Source organism: Triticum urartu, chromosome 5 (genome assembly GCF_003073215.2).
Source record: "Triticum urartu cultivar G1812 chromosome 5, Tu2.1, whole genome shotgun sequence".
Taxonomy (NCBI): Eukaryota; Viridiplantae; Streptophyta; class Magnoliopsida; order Poales; family Poaceae; genus Triticum; species Triticum urartu.
The window spans coordinates 531,661,141-531,682,985 of NC_053026.1; the positions used below are offsets into that span (position 1 = coordinate 531,661,141).

The following is a 21,845-nucleotide window of genomic DNA, read 5'->3' on the forward strand; positions in this document are numbered from 1 at the left end:
CCTCGCCACCGTACTGGTGCTGATGTACATGATATGGTCAAGGATTTGAAGGTGGTCTTTGGAAAGGGTCCTGGTGGACAACCTGTTCCGAATAACACTGACGGACGCGCACCCATGTGGAAGAAGAAATCTATATTTTGGGACCTGCCCTATTGGAAAGACCTAGAGGTCCGCTCCGCAATCGACGTGATGCACGTGACGAAGAATCTTTGTGTGACCCTGCTTGGCTTCTTGGGCGTGTATGGGAAGACAAAAGATACACCTGAGGCACGGGAGGACCAGCAACGTATGCACGGAAAAAACGGCATACATCAGGGTCATGCAAGCTACACTCTTACCAAAGAAGAGAAGGAAATCTTCTTTGAATGTCTGCTTAGTATTAAGGTACCGTCTGACTTCTCGTCGAATATAAAGGGAATAATAAACATGGCAGAGAAAAAGTTTCAGAACCTAAAGTCTCATGACTGCCACGTGATTATGACGCAACTGCTTCCGGTTGCATCGAGGGGCTTCTACCGGAAAACGTTCGATTAGCCATTGTGAAGCTATGTGCATTTCTCAATGCAATCTTTCAGAAGGTAATCGATCCAAAAATCATACCAAGGTTAGAGAATGATTTGGTGCAATGTCTTGTCAGTTTCGAGTTGGTGTTCCCACCATCCTTCTTCAACATCATGACGCACGTCCTAGTTCACCTATGCGAAGAGATTAACGTTTTGGGTCCTGTATTTCTACACAATATGTTCCCCTTTGAGAGGTTCATGGGAGTCTTAAAGAAATATGTTCATAACCGTGTTAGGCCAGAAGGAAGCATCTCCAAGGGCCATGAAAATGAGGAGGTCATTGAGTTTTGTATTGACTTTATTCCTGACCTTAAGCCGATTGGTGTTCCTGAATCGCGGCATAAGGGCAGACTGGATGGAAAAGGCACGCTAGGAGGGGAACAAATAATATGTATGGACGGACATTCTCTCACTGAAGCACACTACACAGTTCTACAGAATTCCGCCTTGGTGGCTCCGTATATGGATGAACACAAGAATTTGCTACGCTCCAAACATCCGGAGCGGTCTGATAACTGGATTACACGTGAACAAACCAGGAGTTTCGCCAGCTGGTTGCAGACACGTACCATGCATGACACCTCTATTGAAGATGACCTGTACTTGCTGTCTCAGTTACCATCTTCGAATATAATGACTTTCAAAAGATACAAGATAAATGGTAATACATTTTACACGATCGCCCAAGATAAGAAGAGCACCAACCAAAACAGTGGTGTCTGCTTTGATGTAGATACCAAGACGGGAAAGGAAACATATTATGGTTATATACAGGACATATGGGAACTTGACTATTGACGTGGTTTGAAGGTCCCTTTGTTTCGGTGCAAATGGGTCAATATGACACGAGGCGGGGTAACGGAAGACCCGCAGTACAGAATGACAACAGTGGATCTCAACAATCTTGCGTATGCAGACGAACCATTCGTCCTAGCCAATGATGTGGCACATGTTTTCTATGTGAAGGACATGTCTATCAAGCCAAGAAAAAGAAAAAAATAAGGAAACGAATGCATCGTACGATGAGCCAAAGCGGCACATAGTTCTTTCTGGAAAGAGAAACATCGTGGGAGTGGATGACAAGACAGACATGTCAGAAGATTATAAAAAGTTTAATGAAATTGCTCCATTCACAGTGAATATTGATCCGAGCATCCCGTTAAATAATGAAGATTTTCCATGGTTACGGCGCAAAGGGACAAACGCGAAGAAAAAGTTTCACACCCAAAGATCTGGGATGTGATCGGCTTCACTATCATCACTTTCTTCTGTGTTTCACACTCAGGAGGGAATCTCTGTAATAGTTAGGGCAGTTATGTGTTTTGGCATTTGAAACGCGAAGAAATTTTATGTGCAAACAAATTCTTTCATGCCTTTACTGATTTTTAAAGTTAAGTTATTCACAAACTAGTGATTCACACTAATTTCAAATAATTAAAAATTTAAACTATTCAAATTTGAAAACTACGGGCACTAACAAAAAGTTTGTAATTTTTTATACCTAAAGCAAAAATATTCACAAAGAAACTTTAAATACACAAAAAAACAACTCAAAAATAAATAAAGCAAAAAAATTTAAAAAGCCCGCCTACTGGGCCAGAGCGGCCTGCATACGACTAGAAACCCAACCTGTTGTTGGGCCAGGATGCAGGCACGCAAAGGCCTAGTAGGCCCACAGGGCAGCACAGAACATGTAGGCCCAATAGGCCTGCTTTGGAGAGGAGCTCGAGAGAGCTACCGCACGGGGGGTTATAAACCAGTGCGGACGCCCCTCGGCTAGCGAGGTGGGACTATACTTGCCGCACCGCACCTGCGCCAGCGCACCCCCTTTAGTACCGGGTGGTGGCACCAACCGATACTAAAGGGGGGCCTTTAGTACCGGTTGGAGCCACCACCACCCGGTACTAAAGGGGGTGCGCTTCCCGCCGCTTGGCCTGGCCAAAACAGGTCTTTAGTACCGGTTGGTGGCTCCAACCGGTACTAAAGGTCCATCCTATATAACTAAACACTTCAAAAATTTCAGTTTCTCATCTGCTTCTTCTCCTCTGCCCCGTCGCCCGCCGCCCCCGTCTCCATATCCCTCGTCGCCGCCCCCGTCGCTGCCCCGTCTCCGTCGTCGCCGCCCCGTCGTCCCCGTCCCCGTCATCGCCGCCCCGTCCCCGTCGCCGCCGCCCGACCCGTACGTCCCCGTCCCCGTCGTCGCAGCCCCGTCCCTGTCCCCGTCGTCGTCGCGCCCGTCGCCGTCCCCGTCACCGCCCCCCGTTGCCTCTCGCCTCGCCGGTGAGCACACACACATATACATTTTTTTAGTTTTTTAGTTATAGAAATAGTTATAAAAATGTTAGAAATTTTTCTTTTTTTAGTTATAGAAATAGTTAGTTATATAGCATTGTTAGAAATGTTATAGAAATGTTAGAATTGTTAGAAATTTTTTTGTTTTTTAGTTATAGAAATAGTTATAAAAAAGTTAGAATTGTTAGAAATTTTTCTGTTTTTTAGTTATAGAAATAGTTAAAAAAAGTTAGAAATTTTTCTTTTTTTAGTTATAGAAATATTAGAAATGTTATACAAATGTTAGTTATATATATAGAAATGTTATAATTTTTTTCTTTTGTTTTTTAGTTATAGAAATATTAGAAATGTTATAGAAATGTTAGTTATATAGCATTGTTAGAAATGTTATAGGAATGTTAGTTATATAGAAATGTTAGAAATTTTAGTTATCAAAATCCAATCATTAAGAAAATGTTACTTTTTGCGGGCATATAGCTAGTATTTGTTCTCGACGATGCCCGGCCCGCATCCTCGCCGTCGACCCGTCCGCACGACGTCCGGCTGACCCATGTCCGGGACTGGGCTCCGCCGGGCTGGCACTGGGAGGTGCTGCCTGGAGGGGCGCGCCGCTTGATGAGGAACCTGGCCCCGGGTCCCATCGTCGACCCTGATCTTGTTTGGTGGCGTTCGCGTGGGCCAGTTTCGGGGCGGAGGGAGCCGGCCCCGTCAGAGGTGGTACGTCGCCGTGTCAGGGAGGAGGACGAGCACGTCCATCGCTACATGGTTGCGTTAGAGGGCGGCAGGTTCTCCAATACCTGGCAGTTTCTTCAGGGATCTCACTTCAGCTATGATCCTGTGAGGGTTCCTTCTCTTTGGGTGTCCACCGCCCGCGCCGCAGGAACCGTGAGTGTCCTAGATTCTTCTGTAGTATTCGATCTTTATTAGCTACCTAGCCAGTGATGTATTCGATATATAATATTCGAGACGATGTATTCGAGATTATATATTATTCGAGACGATGTATTCGAGATTATATCTATTATTCGAGACGATGTATTCGAGATTATATCTATTATTCGAGATGATGTATTCGAGATTATATCTATTATTCGAGACGATGTATTCGAGATTATATCTATTATTCGAGACGACTTATTCGAGATTATATTCGATGACGCTTATTATGTACTATGATTGATTCAGTTTTTCCTTATTAATTGATTGCATCCATGCATTGTAATTTGAATATATTTCTTTTGGATTAGTTAAACAAAACCTATGGCGGACAACACCGGCAGAGAGGGAGAAGAGGCCCTGTTCAATATCATACACAATCCTCGCGGGCCAGATGATGATCAGAATGAAGAAGATTATGACGGCTCCGAATATCTAAACAACACCGGGGAGGGTGATATGATATTCGATCGCGACGACCGAATTGATGAAGTCATGAACTATGAACATGACGAAGAAAATGTTGATCTTGAAACAACAAAGACCGGCGAGGTATATATATATTTATATAAGCAGGCATCTGGTGATCATCACATGTTTTAAATGACTTGAAGATATATTAACGAATCGATCTTTCTTCTTTCAGCCATCCGGATCGAGCAAATCTACAGGCAACAGGACGAAACGAGACCCGAACAAAAAGTTGAAGGAGGGCGTAAAGTACAATATCGAGGCAATCAGACCTAATGGCGAACCATTAGCGCCTAAGAAGATTGCGGACAAGTTCATTCGTCAGTGCGGAGTTCTTGTGAAGGACCAACTCCCGATCTCCCTTCAAGAATGGAGAGAGCCAGCAAAGCCACGTCCAGGAGTTACTTTTGTCGACGACAGACAAAAACATTTGCTTTGGGAAACGCTCATGGAACATTTCACCCTACCAGATCATTTCACAGATGCAGATGTGGAGAAAGTCAAGGACGCTGCTCTTAGGAAGATGGCGGTTGCATTCAAGAACCACAAGATTCGTGAATGGGCCAAGTACGTCAAGGGAGGAAGGAAGACTCCAGTATTCGAGGGAACACTAGAGAAGCAAAGTGCTCATTGGGACGATTTCGTGAAATTCAAGGATTCGGAATTATCTAAGGAACGGTCCAGAATAAACAAGGCCAATGCCGCAAAAAAGAATAAGTTCCATAAGCTGGGGCCAGGTGGCTATGCGGTGGGAATGCCTAAGTGGGATAAGTCTGAGAAAAAGATGCTGGATGCAGGTGTCACTCTAGAAACATTGAGCTGGACCCCAGGTGCAGGACTTGGTTCTATGCGCATGGGGGAGTTGGACCCAAAGACAGGCAAAGTTTCGAAGAAGGCATGTCTGGACGCAGCCGAAGATAAGCTACTTGTTGCAATAGAAGAGGCTCGATCGGGGTTGTTCGAGCCCAACAGAGAGAACGACGAGCTTACGCGTGCCCTGGGAAATCCTGAACACCCGGGAAGAACACGAGGCATGGGCGCTATTCTGTGGTATGAGGGGTTTTCGGACTGGAACGCCGACTACAGAACCCGTGCGAGAAAGGAGATTGCGGAGGAGAAGAAGAGGAAGATGGAGGAGGAGCAGAGGAAGCTAGACTATGAACGCCTTCAAGGCCTAGAATCAGCGCACGCGGACTTGGCAGTCAAATTCCAGCGGCAGCAGGAGCAGATCGACTCACTTAGCTAGCAAAGGGGGTCTCAGCAGCTAGCGGATGATCCACCAATGGATAGCACCGTCCCATCCATGCCGAGAAGCAGCGTGGGTTCCGCCCCGGGCGACGCATTGCTGGATAGCTACCCAGTGGATGACATCATGGAGAACACTAACTGCGAGCTACACTTCAAAATGAAGAACATATCCATGAAGGTGGCTGACGTCCTTGCTTTTACAAATCCCCCCGAGGCAACCTTCCATTGCAACCCGATTCCAGCGGGCTATACTCGTGTCTTGGTTGATGAGGTGGTGGACCAATATTCGGGGCTAGAGCTTGACATTCTTGGAGGTGACGATGAGCACACACTAGGAGAGGCCAACCATCGTATCATCCTATGGAGAAAGGATTGCATCATCCTTCGAAGGCCACCGACACCGCGTCATCCGACTCCTCGTCGCAGTCCACCACCGAGTCAGCAGACTCCCGCTCCTCCAAGTCCACCAACGCGTCAGGCCACTCCTCCTCCAAGTCCGGCACAGCTTCAGGCCACTCCTCCAAGTCCGGCACAGCTTCAGGCCACTCCTCCTCCAACTCAGCCACGTCAGCCGTCTTCGCCGCCTCAGCAATCATGGAAGAGAGCCGCCTCAGCTATGGTGCGTAACGGTACAAGTCGAGGTAGTACTGGAGGTACAGGCGGAGGCAAGCGATTTCAATATGGTCCAAGCCTCGCGCCTCTTCCGCATAGGCCTTACGACAAGTCCGAGGAAGAAAACGTAGCCATATCGAAGGCCGAGGTGGAAGCCCATTTTGCACCGAAACCGCCACCGCCGTCAAGGGAGAAAGTGCCTGTGGAAAAGATTGACCACTTCATTCGTATGGCTAGACCACCAGCTCCCAAGCCTGTTGACACAGACTATGAGCGCCACATCAAGAAGTTAAATCGAGCACGTCTACAGAAAGAGGCGAGCTCAAGCTCGAGCAAATCAGCTGGCAAAAGGAGCGGTAAAACCGTTCCCCAGCTGGGAGAACAGGCGGTGCAATCAATCCCCCGCTTGTTGTGCCAACAACACATGAGAGTAGGCGCGCCCAATATTATTGTGGGCAAACCGTTAACGTTCCCGGGGTGGGCGATGTGGTAATAACCGAGGAGCATATTGCGCATGCTAAATCGATCGGGATCACTGTTGGACAACTCCTCGATATCGAGCCCATGTCTCCGACTAGAGAGGAGGAAATAAAACGGAAATATGCCCCGGGCCAACCTTTGGTCGAGCCAGAGGAGGTCAATAAGCTCCCTACGAGAATGTATAAATTGCATCAATGGTACATGGACATTACCAAGATTTCCAATCGAGAGTCCCTCATGGTGAATGTCAACAAGGAGCATTACTACCATAAGAAAGCTGTGACCGTTGAGTATTCAGAACTATTTCAGCTATACAATAAAGACGCACTCGACAAATCTATCGTCAGTTGCTATTGTCTGTAAGTGATTTCTTTCTGTAATTTAAGTCTCAAGCTAGCTGTAGTGATCATTTTGATCAATCATTACCTGTAATTATCCTCACTATATTCTTTTCTGTGGTATTATGCAGGATGAAGATTTATGAAATGAAAAAGGTGGACGCTATAGCATTGGATTCATTGACCCAAATACCATTAATGAATACACATAGAAAATAGATCCATATCACGAAAAATGTGTAGAGGAAAGCATGCTACAGTTCTTCAAGAATCTCAAATACAATGAAGATATACTACAACTTCCAGTGAGTCACACTGTCTTGTACTACAAATTCTGTTTTTCCCTACTAGCTATAGCTACATGTTTTTGCTTACATATGCCCGCTTAATTAAGACATGCAAACGTGTGTGCATGCAGATTTCACTGGATCTTGTTAATCATTAAAATTGATGAAGGAACAGTTGAAGTACTAGACTCACTACTTAAGAAAGCAAGTGACTACACCATCGTGAAGGGGATAGTCAACAGGTAATTTCAATCATTATTAACTATATCTCGGCCTATTTAATTAGTTCATCATTTCCTGATAACAACTATTTAATAACCCATTTATTCATTTTCTTTGTCGGCGGGCAGGGCTTGGGCAAAGTTCATCAGGGCCACTCCAGGCCCATGGAAACAAAATCTGAAATGGTATCGACCCAAGGTAAGTAATTAAGTAGTGCTAGCTAACTGCCATCTCTTTAATTATCATGCTTGATTAATTATGATCAAATTCCATTCTTGTAAAGGCCCTGAAGCAGGCGCCGGGGAATGATCTATGTGCATACTACGTTTGCGAGAACATTCGCATGATGGCGTCCGAAAGGAGCAAATCTCAAAGACAGGAGTGGGTACGATATCGATTGTCAGAACACTATTCATAATTTTTACACCATTATCGATATCTAGTCACACAACTAATACACATGCATATTGATCTCCTTCTTAACAGTTCAAAGAGGTGCGGGACAAGCTCCTAGCACAGGACCGCATAGAAGCAATTCAAGAGGAAATAGCGGGATTTTTGCTCGACCAGGTCATAGATCCCAAAGGAGAATACTATTATCCGCTACCGCCCCCATGAACCACTTCCAATTGTTATCGTGCTCCGAAGGCACCAATTAGCTAGGCTAATGCCATTGGCTCCGAAGGCACCAATTAGGAGAAATTGCATATATATCATGTGTGTACATGTGTGTGAATTAATTAATGTTGGTTATATATATATATATATATATATTATGATCGGTTCTACTAGAAATTTTATTTATATATATATGCATAACGTGTACATATGTAGTATTGTAAAATACCAGCAAACGAAAAATAATTAAATGGAAAACACAAAATTAAATGAAAAAGAAATCATAAACCCAAAACCCCCCAACATTTTAATACCGTTGGTGACACCAACCGTACTAAAGGGCTCCCTGCCCCCGAAGCTGGCTCGTGCCACGTGGTTGCCCTTTAGCACCGGTTTGTGCTGAACCAGTACTAAAAGAGGGGGGGGGCTTTAGGTGCCTACATTTTAGCGCCGGTTACCAAACCGGCACAAATGGGCCTTACGAACCGATGCTATTACCCGGTTCTGCACTAGTGATAGAATATCCATGGCAGGGTCGTGCCAATTGTGTCCCTCCCAGCGATCATGAAGTTAATGAGTGTCGCACGGAGCAAGTCATCGTTGGCAAAGTCCGGGTCATTGATGTAGGAAGCTAAAATATCACCCCCAACCTCCTCATCCTCATCGTGACCAGCATTTTCTCTAGTGGTCTTCCTCCTCTCAATTGTATGCACAACAAACCTGTGCAGCACTTTCTTCGCTTCGTGGAGCTTTCTCTCAGGACCAATATTTAGCCACCTCATTGCCTTCCACAAAGAGGCTGGCATGGTGTGCCGTAGAAATCCCACCTCCATGACCATGTCCATGGCAATGGAGGCATCAATGGGAGGCATGTCCAAGGACAGGAAGCCAGGGTCCACGCCAAAAACTGCTGTGGCGGTCATGTCAAACATTAACCTCACCATTAATTCTTGCATGTCGAATGAAGTGGCGGTACTCGCCATGCGGGCAAGCAATGGGAGGAGGTGGTCCTTCACCTTGTCACGGCAATGAGCTGCCACACGGTCAGTAAACCACGGGCTGCTGATCACACCCACAAATTTCACGCGGCGCTGATGCCATAGCTCGCCGTCGATAGTGAAGAGGCCACCTGCCATGATGTCGAAGATGGCAGCGAATTCCGCGCCCTTGGGGAAGTTGTGGTAGTTGGTCGTGAAGATGTGCTGGATGTTGGCAGGGTCGCAGGTGATGAAGAACCGGCACAAATGGTGCCTACATTTTAGCGCCGGTTACCAAACCGGCACAAATGGGCCTTACGAACCGATGCTATTACCCGGTTCTGCACTAGTGATAGAATATCCATGGCAGGGTCGTGCCAATTGTGTCCCTCCCAGCGATCATGAAGTTAATGAGTGTCGCACGGAGCAAGTCATCGTTGGCAAAGTCCGGGTCATTGATGTAGGAAGCTAAAATATCACCCCCAACCTCCTCATCCTCATCGTGACCAGCATTTTCTCTAGTGGTCTTCCTCCTCTCAATTGTATGCACAACAAACCTGTGCAGCACTTTCTTCGCTTCGTGGAGCTTTCTCTCAGGACCAATATTTAGCCACCTCATTGCCTTCCACAAAGAGGCTGGCATGGTGTGCCGTAGAAATCCCACCTCCATGACCATGTCCATGGCAATGGAGGCATCAATGGGAGGCATGTCCAAGGACAGGAAGCCAGGGTCCACGCCAAAAACTGCTGTGGCGGTCATGTCAAACATTAACCTCACCATTAATTCTTGCATGTCGAATGAAGTGGCGGTACTCGCCATGCGGGCAAGCAATGGGAGGAGGTGGTCCTTCACCTTGTCACGGCAATGAGCTGCCACACGGTCAGTAAACCACGGGCTGCTGATCACACCCACAAATTTCACGCGGCGCTGATGCCATAGCTCGCCGTCGATAGTGAAGAGGCCACCTGCCATGATGTCGAAGATGGCAGCGAATTCCGCGCCCTTGGGGAAGTTGTGGTAGTTGGTCGTGAAGATGTGCTGGATGTTGGCAGGGTCGCAGGTGATGAAGAACCGCATCCCGGCCCCAGGCGCGCCGTCCCCATTGAAGTTGAGGCCTGATCGGGCGAGGACCAAATAACTGTACTCATGGAAGTTGTACATGTTGGTTAAGAGAGAAGGGAGCATGCCTAGCATTGGCCATTTTGTGGGGAACACTGCTGCTGCTGGGTTATTTGATCTTCTACGACTAGAGCGCAGCAGGTACAAGTAAAGACCTAGGGGGACAATTAGCTAGCACAAGTGCTGTGGAGATGAGTGACATAATTATCACTAGCTAGTGTGGTGTAGGGAGGACTATACTTACTTGGATGCAGTAAGGTGCAATGTACATGGCGATGGCTTCATTTATATATATAGACAAGCTGTTCCCTTGGTCTGAGTCCATTGGTACCACATGCGTTCTGATGCACGATATAGCATGCGTTCAGCGTTCTGTGCACGAATATCATGCATTCTGTATCGTCATGAAATAGCATAAAACCTGCAAGTATATACCTCAACTAATTGATGTGATATGAACAAGGTGTCTAACATACCTATGGTACCTTCATTGTTTTTGGGCTGCTGCTGCACTGAAGTAGTGGACAACAACAACGTATGAATGTTCAGGAGACTTGTGCACTGGGCGGGCATCCAGCTCAACTCTGAAGCTCACGGCCTGGAAAAACCATGCCCATCCCTGGCCTGTGGATGAGGGCCGGCCTGACATGTATGCACGAAACTGATACCATTATTTGGATTTCACCAGATAATAAGTAGAGTGAATGAATAAAACCGATGACTACAGTATAAAAGTAAACAAAAAGCAAAGCTATCATCATTTCCATTGCAAAAAAAACTCAAAACCAAAAAGACAAAAATGGATGTTGTTGGTCCCATCGACTGCAGAATCCCAACTTCAACCCCGGCAGAGGAAGCAAAGGAGTGATTAGAATCAGGTAGGTAACTATGTCCATCCTGCTAAATCAACGAGCGGATCCAGCCATCTGTAAAGTGAAAATATTCAAGCAGCATTTGAGTTGAGGCTATATTTTAAGGCCCGATAGATACACACAAATGCATGTACATGCATACCTGAGCACTTACCAGAGGCCAGGATATACGTTATGCACCTATAACGGTTTACAGATGAAGAAAAAAAATCATGGTTAGTAGGTGACTGCCAACAGTTTTGTGCAAAAGTTCAACACAACTATCGGATGTAGAAAATCCCGAACTTGGCATCAGTGAATGCTCTGTTTTCGAGTGAATTGCAGAAAACCACCACATTGAAGCGTCGTGTTGCAGAAAAGGCTCTTCTACGAATTTGTGTCAGGAAACACTGATTTTTATCCTAATCATTTGCAGAAACCACCTAACCTTTTGTTCGGGCATTTTAACCTCTATTATGACATGTGGGTCCCACATTTGATGACATGGCATAACGTTTCGTGGTAGACGCCGTTAGACTGGTATTTTTTCAAAAAGAACCTTCCTCCCAATCCCTCCCCTGCCCGATCCAGATCGTCACCGGGCTTCCCTCCTCGCTCCAGCTGATGTCGTCGCCGGCGGCGTGAGTGCAGGGACGTGGCAAAGTGCGCCAGAGAGGGATGCCGGGGATGTGGAGGAGGTGCTCCGGCTGGGCCACCGGACCTCGCGCTACTCCGTCGTGAGCAGGTCATCCGGGAGCGGCGGCGGGGCTCGTCTACGCAGCTGCCTGGTGTGGCGACCTGCCGGAGCTGCAGGACGCCTGCGCCCTCCTGACCGTGCCGGAGCTGCAGGACGCTCTCCCTGCCGACGAGCTCGTTGCCGGAGCCGGCCGGCATTGGTCTGGCGAGCTCGAGGGCGTCCCAGCTCTTGCGTGCAGAGCGGCCGAGCTCCAAGTGCCGCATAGCCCCGTTCTGGAGGTGCCGCACGCGGCGCAGTGGAGCTCGAGGGTCGCCGCAGCCACGGCGGGCGACACCATGCCCGTCCAGCTCCTTCCTGCTGCTGCTTGCCACTGCTGCTCCTTCCCGCTGGTGGTCGCTGCTGCTGCTCCTTCCCACTGCTGCTGGTTGCCGCTGCTGCTCCTTCCCGTTGCTTGCCGCCGCCGCAGCTCCTTTCCCGTTTGTTGCTGCTGCTTGCGACTGCTGCTCCCAGCCATTGCTACTTAACGCTACTCTTTGCGGCTGCTGCTCTGCTCCGGCAGCCACGGTACCAAGGTCCAGGGAGCAGCAGCACGAAATTCTCGCCGGGATCGCCCATATTGCCGTGGTCGAGCTACTGCGCATCGGAGCTGACCTGGGCGAGCACATGAGTGGGGGAAGGGGGCAGCTGAGTTGTGACGGGCATGGCCGTGGTGGTTCGATGGAGGCTTGGCGGCGGCGACGCTGGTGAGAGTGGCATGGCCGTGGTGGCTCGGGAGAGAGAGAGAGAGTTCATTCTGCTGCTCTACTCGGCTGCTGTGTCAGCCCAAATCCATGGAGGGAGTTGATTGCTTTTTGTTTTTTGATTGAAGGATGTCCCTGTAAAACTAAAGGGACTGATTTGTAAATCCAGAAAATCCCTCATCTAAAGTCGCCTACCACGAAACATTGTGCCATGTCATCAAATGTGGGACCCACATGTCATAATAAAGGTTAAAATGTCTGAACAGAAGGTTAGATGGTTTGTGCAAATGATTAGGACGAAAATCAGTGTTTTCTGGCACAAATTCGTAGAAGAGTCTTTTCTGCAACATGACGCTTCAATGCGGTGGTTTTCTGCAATTCACTCCTCTGTTTTTAGATAGCAGTTACGGGAAGCAGCGATACGGCTCATACTTGCATATAGATATAGTAGCATTATCTGGACCATCGGATGGGCATAACCGGTAGGTGGGGGAGGCATTAAATGATACACTAGGGGTTGGGGCGCGCCCATGGCGCGCCTCCTAAGACGTGCTGCTGCGGTGCCAGATAGGCAACCGCCCTTTCCATGTATTTTTGTTCTGATCGATAACACATATGAATGTACAGCTGAGACATACTTGCATGAATGAAAGTAATGTAGACCAAATCCATTAGAGGTGGAAGTATATTAAACTTGGGGAGTAGCAGCAGGTTATATACCTGGTTTGAAGATGCATTACACACGATGACTTGTCCAAAAGCAATCTAACACTATGTATATCTACCAGATGCTCCTCCCCATCAAGTCGTTGTATTGCAGCCCCGAGATTTGCTACTGCAGTTTCTCTACGCATAGAACTTTGGAATAGATTCGTCCGCCTTCATGTCCATACCGGCATCATCATCGCCCTCCACTGCCTCCACCGAGCAAACGCTCACCTTCATCATCGCCTGCTCGAGTAGTTGCACATATGTGTCATCGTTGAACCACATGTGGGCGTGGCAGAAAAGTAGCGGTCGACACCATAGAAGCCGGGGGTGTCTGGGACGGAAGGCGCAATGCACGGGATAAAGTCAATTGAGAATTGGCGTCTCGTCAATTGAGAATTCCCACTCGACATGGTACATTCTGGTTCATTGTACATTTTCCTAGAAATTTAAATAAGAGTATTAGGACAATTCAGAAAAAAATCTTTTAAATAAGAGTATTAGAACAATTCAGAAAGAAAACTTTATATTCTGCAAGATTTTTTCATCCATTCTACAAGCATGTGCAACATATTTTGCAGATATAAAATAAATTAAGTATACAGAGGTGATGAGTACAAACCTTCTTCTGGCACATCCATATTCTTTTCTATTCCCCGGTTGTGAAAATGTTCTCTGCAAAGGGAAGATATAGGTAAACAGTGAGATAAAATCCATTTGCCTTCTATTAACTCCACAAGGATCACACTCTAGTTGTATTTTTATATAAAGGTATTTATGTTCCAAGGTTTAGCTTGGCTTCTAATCTGTATTTCGTTTTGCAGTACTTCTAAACACAACTTGTGTGATGCCTTCAACAAGCACTATCTATTCTTTAAAGATTTCTAACAAAAATGATGTATAAAGATTAGAAGAAATCTCCAGGCCTAGCACTGATATGATTCGTGACAAGTGCACCATATCAATCTATTCTGTATTTTTCCTCTCTTTCTTTTCTCTTTGGGGTATCAAGACAAGTGGAATCAAAAGCTTTAGAATGCAAGTATGCCATACTAATCAGCAATGATTCACAATGAAATTACAGAGTTTCCTCACCTGCTCCTGCTATTTATAGAAACTATTATGCAACATAGAGCTGAACACATACCAATAGAAATTTCATTACTAATACGAAAGAGGCATTACTAATACACATATCACATTCACCTTGTCACTTTGACCACCAGGTGGTGGGTATGCTCCTAAAGCATTAGTAGTGATGCTACGAAAGAGAAGATAAAAACAGATATTTTCATTAGCAATCAATCAAGCACTTTTCTGGAATAAGAGTCGATCAAAATCACACCGTGAGACCAACTATATTAGTTAAAAGCATCGTTGGTTACAATGCAAGTGAAAACAAAGTTACAAAAATGCACATGATGCTACATGGGGTTCTCTTCGCGTACCAGTTTCATCTCTGCAGGTTGGTTGCTGCTGCTGGTAATCCTTGCTGCGACTAACGCAAGCTTCCAGCCTGAAGATCCAACCATGTCAATAACAACAGATGCAAATGTTTTGGTCCTACCACCTGAGCCACAGAGAAATGGTGCACAGTGAGTGGCTGTTTAACTAAACCCATGGGGGCAACAACATGAACTGAAAAATGCATGAGATGAGTCTTGTTTGTTACCTGGTGCTACAATGGCTACGACCAGTGCATTACTCTCCTCAAGCTCAGTGACACAGATTCAGAGTCCACCTCATCTAAACCTTGCAGCACACCGGCAGATAACACTGATGTCATCTAATTACATTAGTCCTGCAATATATTGAAGATCCAACACTGACTCTTTGTGCATGCATGTATTATTCTACGGTTTCCAACAGAGCCCTTTTCATGATAGAAATACATATAGCAAGGAAATACTAGTTATACATTCTCGACAAAAAATACCAGTTATACACCATGGATTTCGCGGTCCAACTTTTCTCCAAAGTTGTTCAACGTTTCTTTGCAACAATGTCTGTTAAGGGTTAAGAATTCTATTGACCCTATGAAATTTGAGACTAATAGGTGTACCAGTTAATGACGTCGTATCCATGTGATATTGCTATTTTTTGGGCTCCCAGCACAAAATATTTGTATGCGTAGGACACATTCATGTGGTACTATGAGGCAAAGTATGAAGCCTGAACTTTACCTGCCCAACATACAGATTCCTAGATGTGCTTGGCACGAAGATCCGCTTTGTGTCCTTCGATCCACCGGATGGGTCGAGGATTTGCTAGTGAGAGGATAACATCTTCTACAAGGCAATCAAACCAATACTGGCTATTGGTTAGGTTCAGACATAGGAGCTTTTACTGGGTGGTTCCCATTTTGAAACTACATGTGCAGATTAGTCATATTATTATTTGGATGGCGTTAATGGGCACACTGGATGTGTTTTGTGTTTGCTGACTCTTATTAAGATAATTAACCGTGGACATCTCAAGTAATTGTATCACATGTAACAAGAAAAGTAAAACCACCATACTTCGACACAGGAGATCAGACAAAAATAATGGCCACTGTCGGCGAACAAATAAGGAGTTACGCTGTGGAAGCGTAAAGAAGTGATATAACATGAAAGATGAGGAGGCCCCTGACTATTTCCTACCCTCGTCAATAGATGAGCAAAATTTACAGCAACATGGGCTTATCTGATGTCTCAAACAATCCAGCACAAGTATATTCCCCCGGGTTGATATATTTTATCAAATGATAGGTTGCGCCGACAAGTCCCATAACCCAGAGGCAATATATACTGCAGCCAAATCATAAAGTCTGCAGCTAAATTTCAGAAAGAAGAAAGTATTGAAAGACAACACAGGATAAATATTACATAGCCTCCATACCTGGTGAGTAGTACAGGGTGGGGTTGAAAGCAGACAATATCCATAGCATCAGGAATCAAGATTCAACAATAACACTACCTTCAAAGGGTCTGTACAAAAACATAATAAAAGTGCAACCAAATGGAATCACATGTAATCAGAAATAGTAGCCCCCATGGAATATCTAACATGCATGCAATTTAATGTAAGTAAACTTCATACAAAATAAAGGCAAGGTCTCAGAGCTAGATAGAATACCAATTCTGAAATTAGAATCTAGTAGGATGTAAACAAATAAAGTGATTGAATATCAAAAGCATGCATGGACTACAAATCATGAAAAATCAAAATCGGAGGACCAAAATGTTCACAAGCTATGGAAAAATGTTCTTCACCTAAATTTGACTGCATCTTGTTTCCTTTTCTGTTTCTTTCAGAAACCTGCACAATTGTTACAATTATGACATTTAGGAAAATGTTAAGAGAAATAAAAGGACTGAAGAGACATGGAAATGTGGAAGGCATAATCAAAAGGGGGAGAATGAGAGGAAGGCGGAGCTTCACCTGGTACACAAGGACTTCCCTCGCCCACACTACCCCGCTCTTCCCTTGATATGGAGGATCCCTGCCAAAGCATCTAAGAATAAAAATCATCAAAAAATGGATATTGTTTCAACGATCACCCAGCTGCAATATGCAAATGGATGCTTTCATGGCCAATAGAGAGATTTCCCCAAGTTAGCATCATGCAGCAACTTACAGAACACTGAATCAAGTTGTCCGTGTGTTTTCTAAAAGAGATATCTATATAAGTGTAAATGACATCTTTTCTTGTTGTCTTTCTGAACCTGTACTCAGAGAATTCAGGATCCCTTTTGAAAAATCTACAAGTTGGCTCATCTCAGTCTCACAACAACAATTAGTAACCTGTGACACCATACAATATGCTGCCATGAGTAGGGCAGATTTAAATACCCAGAAATTGGGAAGGTCCCGTCCCCTCCATGCCTTGGAGGGATCGATTGATTTTAGCAACCAAGAGAAACTGCTGCTGCGCCTGATGAGAAGAAATTATCTAGATGATCATACCTTGAAGTGAGGAAGGAGGAAGTGGAGACGGCGGCTCAGATCTACGGCTTGGCGTCGCCGGAACCCACGATCGGACGCCGCGCGGTCGCCAGAGCCCCCTCCGGCGCACACGACGCCGCGTTGTCTGCCCCAGCCTAGGCTTCCATACTGGCGGCATCGCGGCACCGACGGGATGGCTGGCCTCGCCAGACGGAGAGATCTGACGTCACCGCCGCTCGGGGGCGCGGGTCTGCGCCAAGGGTCGGGCCTCCTCATCGCCGTCGTTCTCGAGCGGTCGTGGTGGGAGATTGAGGGCCGCTGGGACAAGGGGAGAAGGAATGGGAGGAGGAGGCGTGCACGACTGGGAAAGGAGGAGAGGAGGAGACGTGCGTGCGAAGGCGAAAGAAACGACGACGACCAAAATGAGACAAAGAAAACAACACCAATCGTAACAAGATTTTCTCCACTTCCTTTGCCGACGTGGCAAGCGCCAGCATGCGCCATAGTCGCGACTCTTATTGGGTTTTATGCGCGAGCGCTAGAAAAGGGGGTATTCCCTGGTCGCCGTATGACGAAGAGGTACGAAGGGAGGGTTGTGGAGGCGGCTCGCAGGTGACGGACAAGACGGCTGGTCTGGGTGCATTGTTGATGCTGGACCATGCCGGCAATGCCGTGGGCGCAGTTCACCCGGGCCGCACGCCGACGAGGCCAGCTACACCCGGCCACAAGACGTCCCCGTCGCTGCCGCCTTGAGTTTCGCGCCATCCGGCTGGCGCGCCGCGGCGTCCGGTTCTGCTGCTCGGTTGTTTGACTCGTCAGGAACAAGCAGGGGGGAAGAGAGAGGGTTGTTGGGCTGATTGATGGTAGCCCACTCCGGCAATGTGGTTGCTGCAGGGCCGTGTAGATGGATGGGCCTGACAGGCCGCCTTTGACGAGCAGCTCAGTGGGCTCCTGCGATTAAGGACCAAGGTCGATCTTATTTCTTCTTTTTTGGGTATCAACTGGGAGTAAGAAACATACACACATTACACGGTTTTTATTCAGGCCAAGAACAGGAACACTGGGGAAGCACACCGAAAAACGCCAAGAGTACAAACATGACAGATCTTCCAAAGATAAGCAAGCAAACAACAACTAAGGTTGAAACCGAAAACACGGGAGAAATGGCATCCATACACAAGCATCATCTGTCAAACACAATGGCAGAGATCCCCAACCTAGGGATGGGGCACACATTGCAGCAGCACCTCATAGAAAGGAAATTAAACAACACAAACAGCGCTGCTGTCAGTAACGCGTCGACAGGGTAATCAGATGTTCAAATGACCCCGTCACACCAACAACACTCCGTAACTGGCTTAATAACATCAACATCTGGCTTTTGGTCCTCTCTATACAAAAGTAGCACACCAGGCTAGCACATACCACATAGCCTCTTGTGGTTCTGTGCACCTTGTAACTGTTTTTGGTTAGTGTTGTTGGCTAGCACACACCACATAGTTACAGTCAACAAAATTATTTAGTACTGTAGAATTTTTGGTGCCAACAAGCCATAGTTACAGTCAAGAAAATTAATTAGTACTAGTAGAATTTTCAGTGCCAATAAGCAGACCATAGAGCACACATTCCCGAAGAGAAGTTCCGTCTTACAGTGGATACACTGGACAGATGATTAAAATCGATAGAGTACTACTAGATCTTCACACTTGACAGCTTGAAGTGGGACAAGTCGGATACTACTAAATACTCAGCCAGACTGCTCATACTACTGAAGGTGGGGCGACTATGTCTAAAATGTCCACCATAATTGATGGACAGCTTGTTGTCAGGTGCTTGAATCCATCAGTCTCTTTGACAGCTTGAAGCACGCCCTGTGAAGAAAGGTATCTGAGACAGGCATTCTTGAGTTGCACGATGCCATGCTGCTCCGCTAAAGCAAGGGTGGTTGCAACTGTTTGCACATCGATTCTCTGGCATAGTTTCCCTTCACAAATAGCCTTGAGCCTCTCCAGTCCATACCGATCTGCGGCAACCAACAAGTGCTGCAATGCCACATTCTGATCAACCTCACAGTTGCTTGGCAGAGTATCCGTGTATATGAAGTGAAGAAGTGCCTCAAAGATGGAAGGCTCCATGTCATCAATCTTGACGTGTTTCATGGTGGTCTCTTTCATCTGACCAAAGAGCTCAGCCTTGAAGACAGACGACCGCGCAGCTAACACGCATCTGTGTGCATTGAAGAGTTGATCACGGACACTGAACGTCACATCCATGCCTTCTCCATCCTTCAACATGTTTGCGAAGTGCATGTGCAGATCCGACTGTGGAACTGGGACTATGACTGTGCTATCTTCTATACGAGGCTCTTTCAAGATGGTCAAAACACATCTGATTGTGAAGCAGTCATCATTGCGGGATAACAGTTCCTTAAGCTTGGAGTTCATAATAAACTTCTCCCAGCCCCAATAACCACCTACTAACTTAAAGGTATATGTCGTGCTCTCTAGCTTATTAACTTCTCTATCTTTTTCCAATAAACTAAATGTGAACTTCACCTTTGCATCTGTTGTCCCACTGCAGAAACACAAGAAGGCCGACATGTAGGCACCTGTATCCTCCTTCCATCCATCAGGATATATTCCGATGTTCCAGCCATAGCCGTCGACGTTGAATGTGTTTGAGCTAATGAACTTGCCGGCACCCATACCCTGGAGCAGCGAGTAGCTAGTCACCTCAAAGTTGTGGGCGTTGGTGACGGATTCTGTCAGGCATCTTGAGGAGGTCTCAGTAATGGGCTTCTGAACTGAAGAAGTGAAGTTGTTGGCCATGGCAACTGAAGTTATGGGTGTTTCTGTAACCTGAGTGCTTACGTGCATATATACTCAATGTGTGCACATGAAGACGTTTAGACTTCAGCAAACATGGCGTTCACGTTCAACAAGCATCCATTGTTGCCACAGCCCCAATCAAACGGAGTACTGACCGATACTTTCGGAAGCAATCTTCCTCAACACATAATTCCTACTGCCAAGCAATGTGCACGCTAACCTGGGAGTAACAAATAGTTAAAACAGACCTAATCTAAGAAAGTAAGTCATAGAATGATTCATGCAAAGGAAGTAATAACATGATAATATATGGGTAACCGAAACACTTGGTACCAGTGATTCCACAAGCCCATTGTTAGGCTAGTTTATCATCGTGTGCAAATCATAGATTAAATAACCGGACCAGACTGCCAGAAGAAAAAGGGAACCGGCGACCCGGGCGCTTTCTTCAGCTCCACAAACCATCCCAACGCTAGACCAAGAAAAGAAAAACCTGTCGAATCGGCCGGTTTTCTTGCATATCAAAGTACTGCTAGTCTACCTTGTTGCATATCATAGTACCCCGTACCATGAAGCCAAGGAAAACCAGTAGTAGCCGAGGCCAAGCAAGCGCGAGATCAAGGGCTCTCGCGTTCCTGACGAGGCTGCTCACTAGGTGGCTGCTCGAGGCTCGAGCTAGAGAGCTATGGGGACATACAGTAATAAACACAAGCACCTGGCGGGCAGGTGAGAGCAGACCTGGTGGCTCTTCGAGCGGACGGAGGAGAGGGCGTCCATGGTGCAGTCGAGGAAGTTCAGATGGCCGGCGAGGTGATTCGGCGCACCGCCGTTGCGAGCGGCCGTCGATCAGGTGGACCTCCACGCGACCACGCGTCTCCTCCCCCTCGCCGCCGCCGCCTGTAGTTTCGCGCCGTCTCCGGTATTGCGAGCCCTCGTCTGCTTGGGCGTTCGGGAATTTCCTAACGGACGCTCGCTGCGTCGAGTTGTCGAGGCTTCGCACAGAGAGGCGAGCGACTAGCGATCAAGATGGGCCGGCCCAGTTAGGAGATAGCGCTGGCGCTACAGCTTTCGGTTTTGGGAACCTTCTGGAGGGTTCCTGAACGGTTTTGGGAACCTTCTAGAAGGTTCTTGAACCGGGTTTTCACTGGTTTTTTCTGTTTGCTTTTTCTTTGTTGTTTTTCCTGTTTTTTCTTTCTTTGCTTTTCTGTTTCTTTATTTCATCTTTCAATTCCTTTTTCTTCTCTTTTTATTTTCTTTTTGTTCATGATTCAAATTATGTTTGAGAGTTTCAAAACATCTTCCCATTACAAAATTGTTCTCCATTTCAAATTCGCGCTTCCAAATTTGTTCTCCATTTCAAAATTTGTTCTCAACATTCAAAAATTGTTCGCGCTTCCAAATTTGTTCTCCATTTCTAAATTTGTTCTCAACATTCAAAAAATGTTTGTGCTTTCAAAAACTGTTCGAGCTTCCAAATTTGTTCTCCATTTCAAAATTTGTTCTCAACATTAAAAAAAAATTCATGCTTTAAAAAATTGTTCGCATCGTTTCAGAAACTGTTCACCTTTTAATGTTTTATTCACAAAACAACAAATATTTTGTTTAAAAAAAGTTCCCATTTCCAAAATTTGTTCACAAATACAAAAACTGTTCACATGTTTAAATTTTGTTTGCAAATGCAAAAATGTATGTGAATTTCAAAAAAATGTTCCAAATGTTGTTCACAAATTCAAAGTTGTTCAGGAAGTTCGAAAATTTGTTCACAATTTGAAAAAAATGGTTTCAAAATTTGTTCACATATGAAAAAAAATCTTCTCATGTTTATTTTTTGTTCAAAATTCAATAGTGTTTGCGAATTTTTTTAAAACAATTCTTTTTTCCAAATTTTGTTCACATATTGAAGGTTCATGTTTTTCAAAATTAGTTCACA

General features: G+C 45.9%; 2 protein-coding genes across 22 annotated transcripts; both read right to left on the reverse strand.

The window, feature by feature from the left end:
* Positions 1-1,476: 1,476 nt before the first annotated feature.
* Positions 1,477-17,606, reverse strand: LOC125510416. 21 transcript variants are annotated; one of them, XR_007284610.1, is made up of 12 exons: positions 17,109-17,520; positions 16,584-16,656; positions 16,415-16,460; positions 15,803-16,129; positions 15,344-15,448; positions 14,833-14,961; positions 14,609-14,730; positions 13,783-13,835; positions 13,173-13,601; positions 11,179-11,216; positions 10,641-11,090; positions 10,041-10,536 (listed from the first exon to the last, which is right to left on the reverse strand). XR_007284610.1 is itself a non-coding variant. In XM_048675587.1 (2 exons), the coding sequence occupies exons 1-2, from the start codon at positions 17,589-17,591 to the stop codon at positions 16,824-16,826; spliced, it is 606 nt and encodes a 201-aa protein (XP_048531544.1). In that variant the 5' UTR covers positions 17,592-17,606; the 3' UTR covers positions 16,664-16,823. The 21 variants fall into 21 exon arrangements, 1 of the variants encoding a protein (XP_048531544.1); XR_007284613.1 differs by having other exon boundaries at positions 15,344-15,445; positions 16,041-16,129; positions 17,109-17,518; XR_007284607.1 differs by having other exon boundaries at positions 16,041-16,129; positions 17,109-17,518.
* Positions 17,607-18,458: 852 nt separating this feature from the next.
* Positions 18,459-20,861, reverse strand: LOC125556608 (BTB/POZ and MATH domain-containing protein 2-like). Its single transcript, XM_048719303.1, has 2 exons — positions 20,654-20,861; positions 18,459-20,135 (listed from the first exon to the last, which is right to left on the reverse strand). The coding sequence occupies exon 2, from the start codon at positions 19,961-19,963 to the stop codon at positions 18,848-18,850; it is 1,116 nt and encodes a 371-aa protein (XP_048575260.1). The 5' UTR covers positions 19,964-20,135; positions 20,654-20,861; the 3' UTR covers positions 18,459-18,847.
* Between the last annotated feature and the right edge of the window lie 984 nt (positions 20,862-21,845).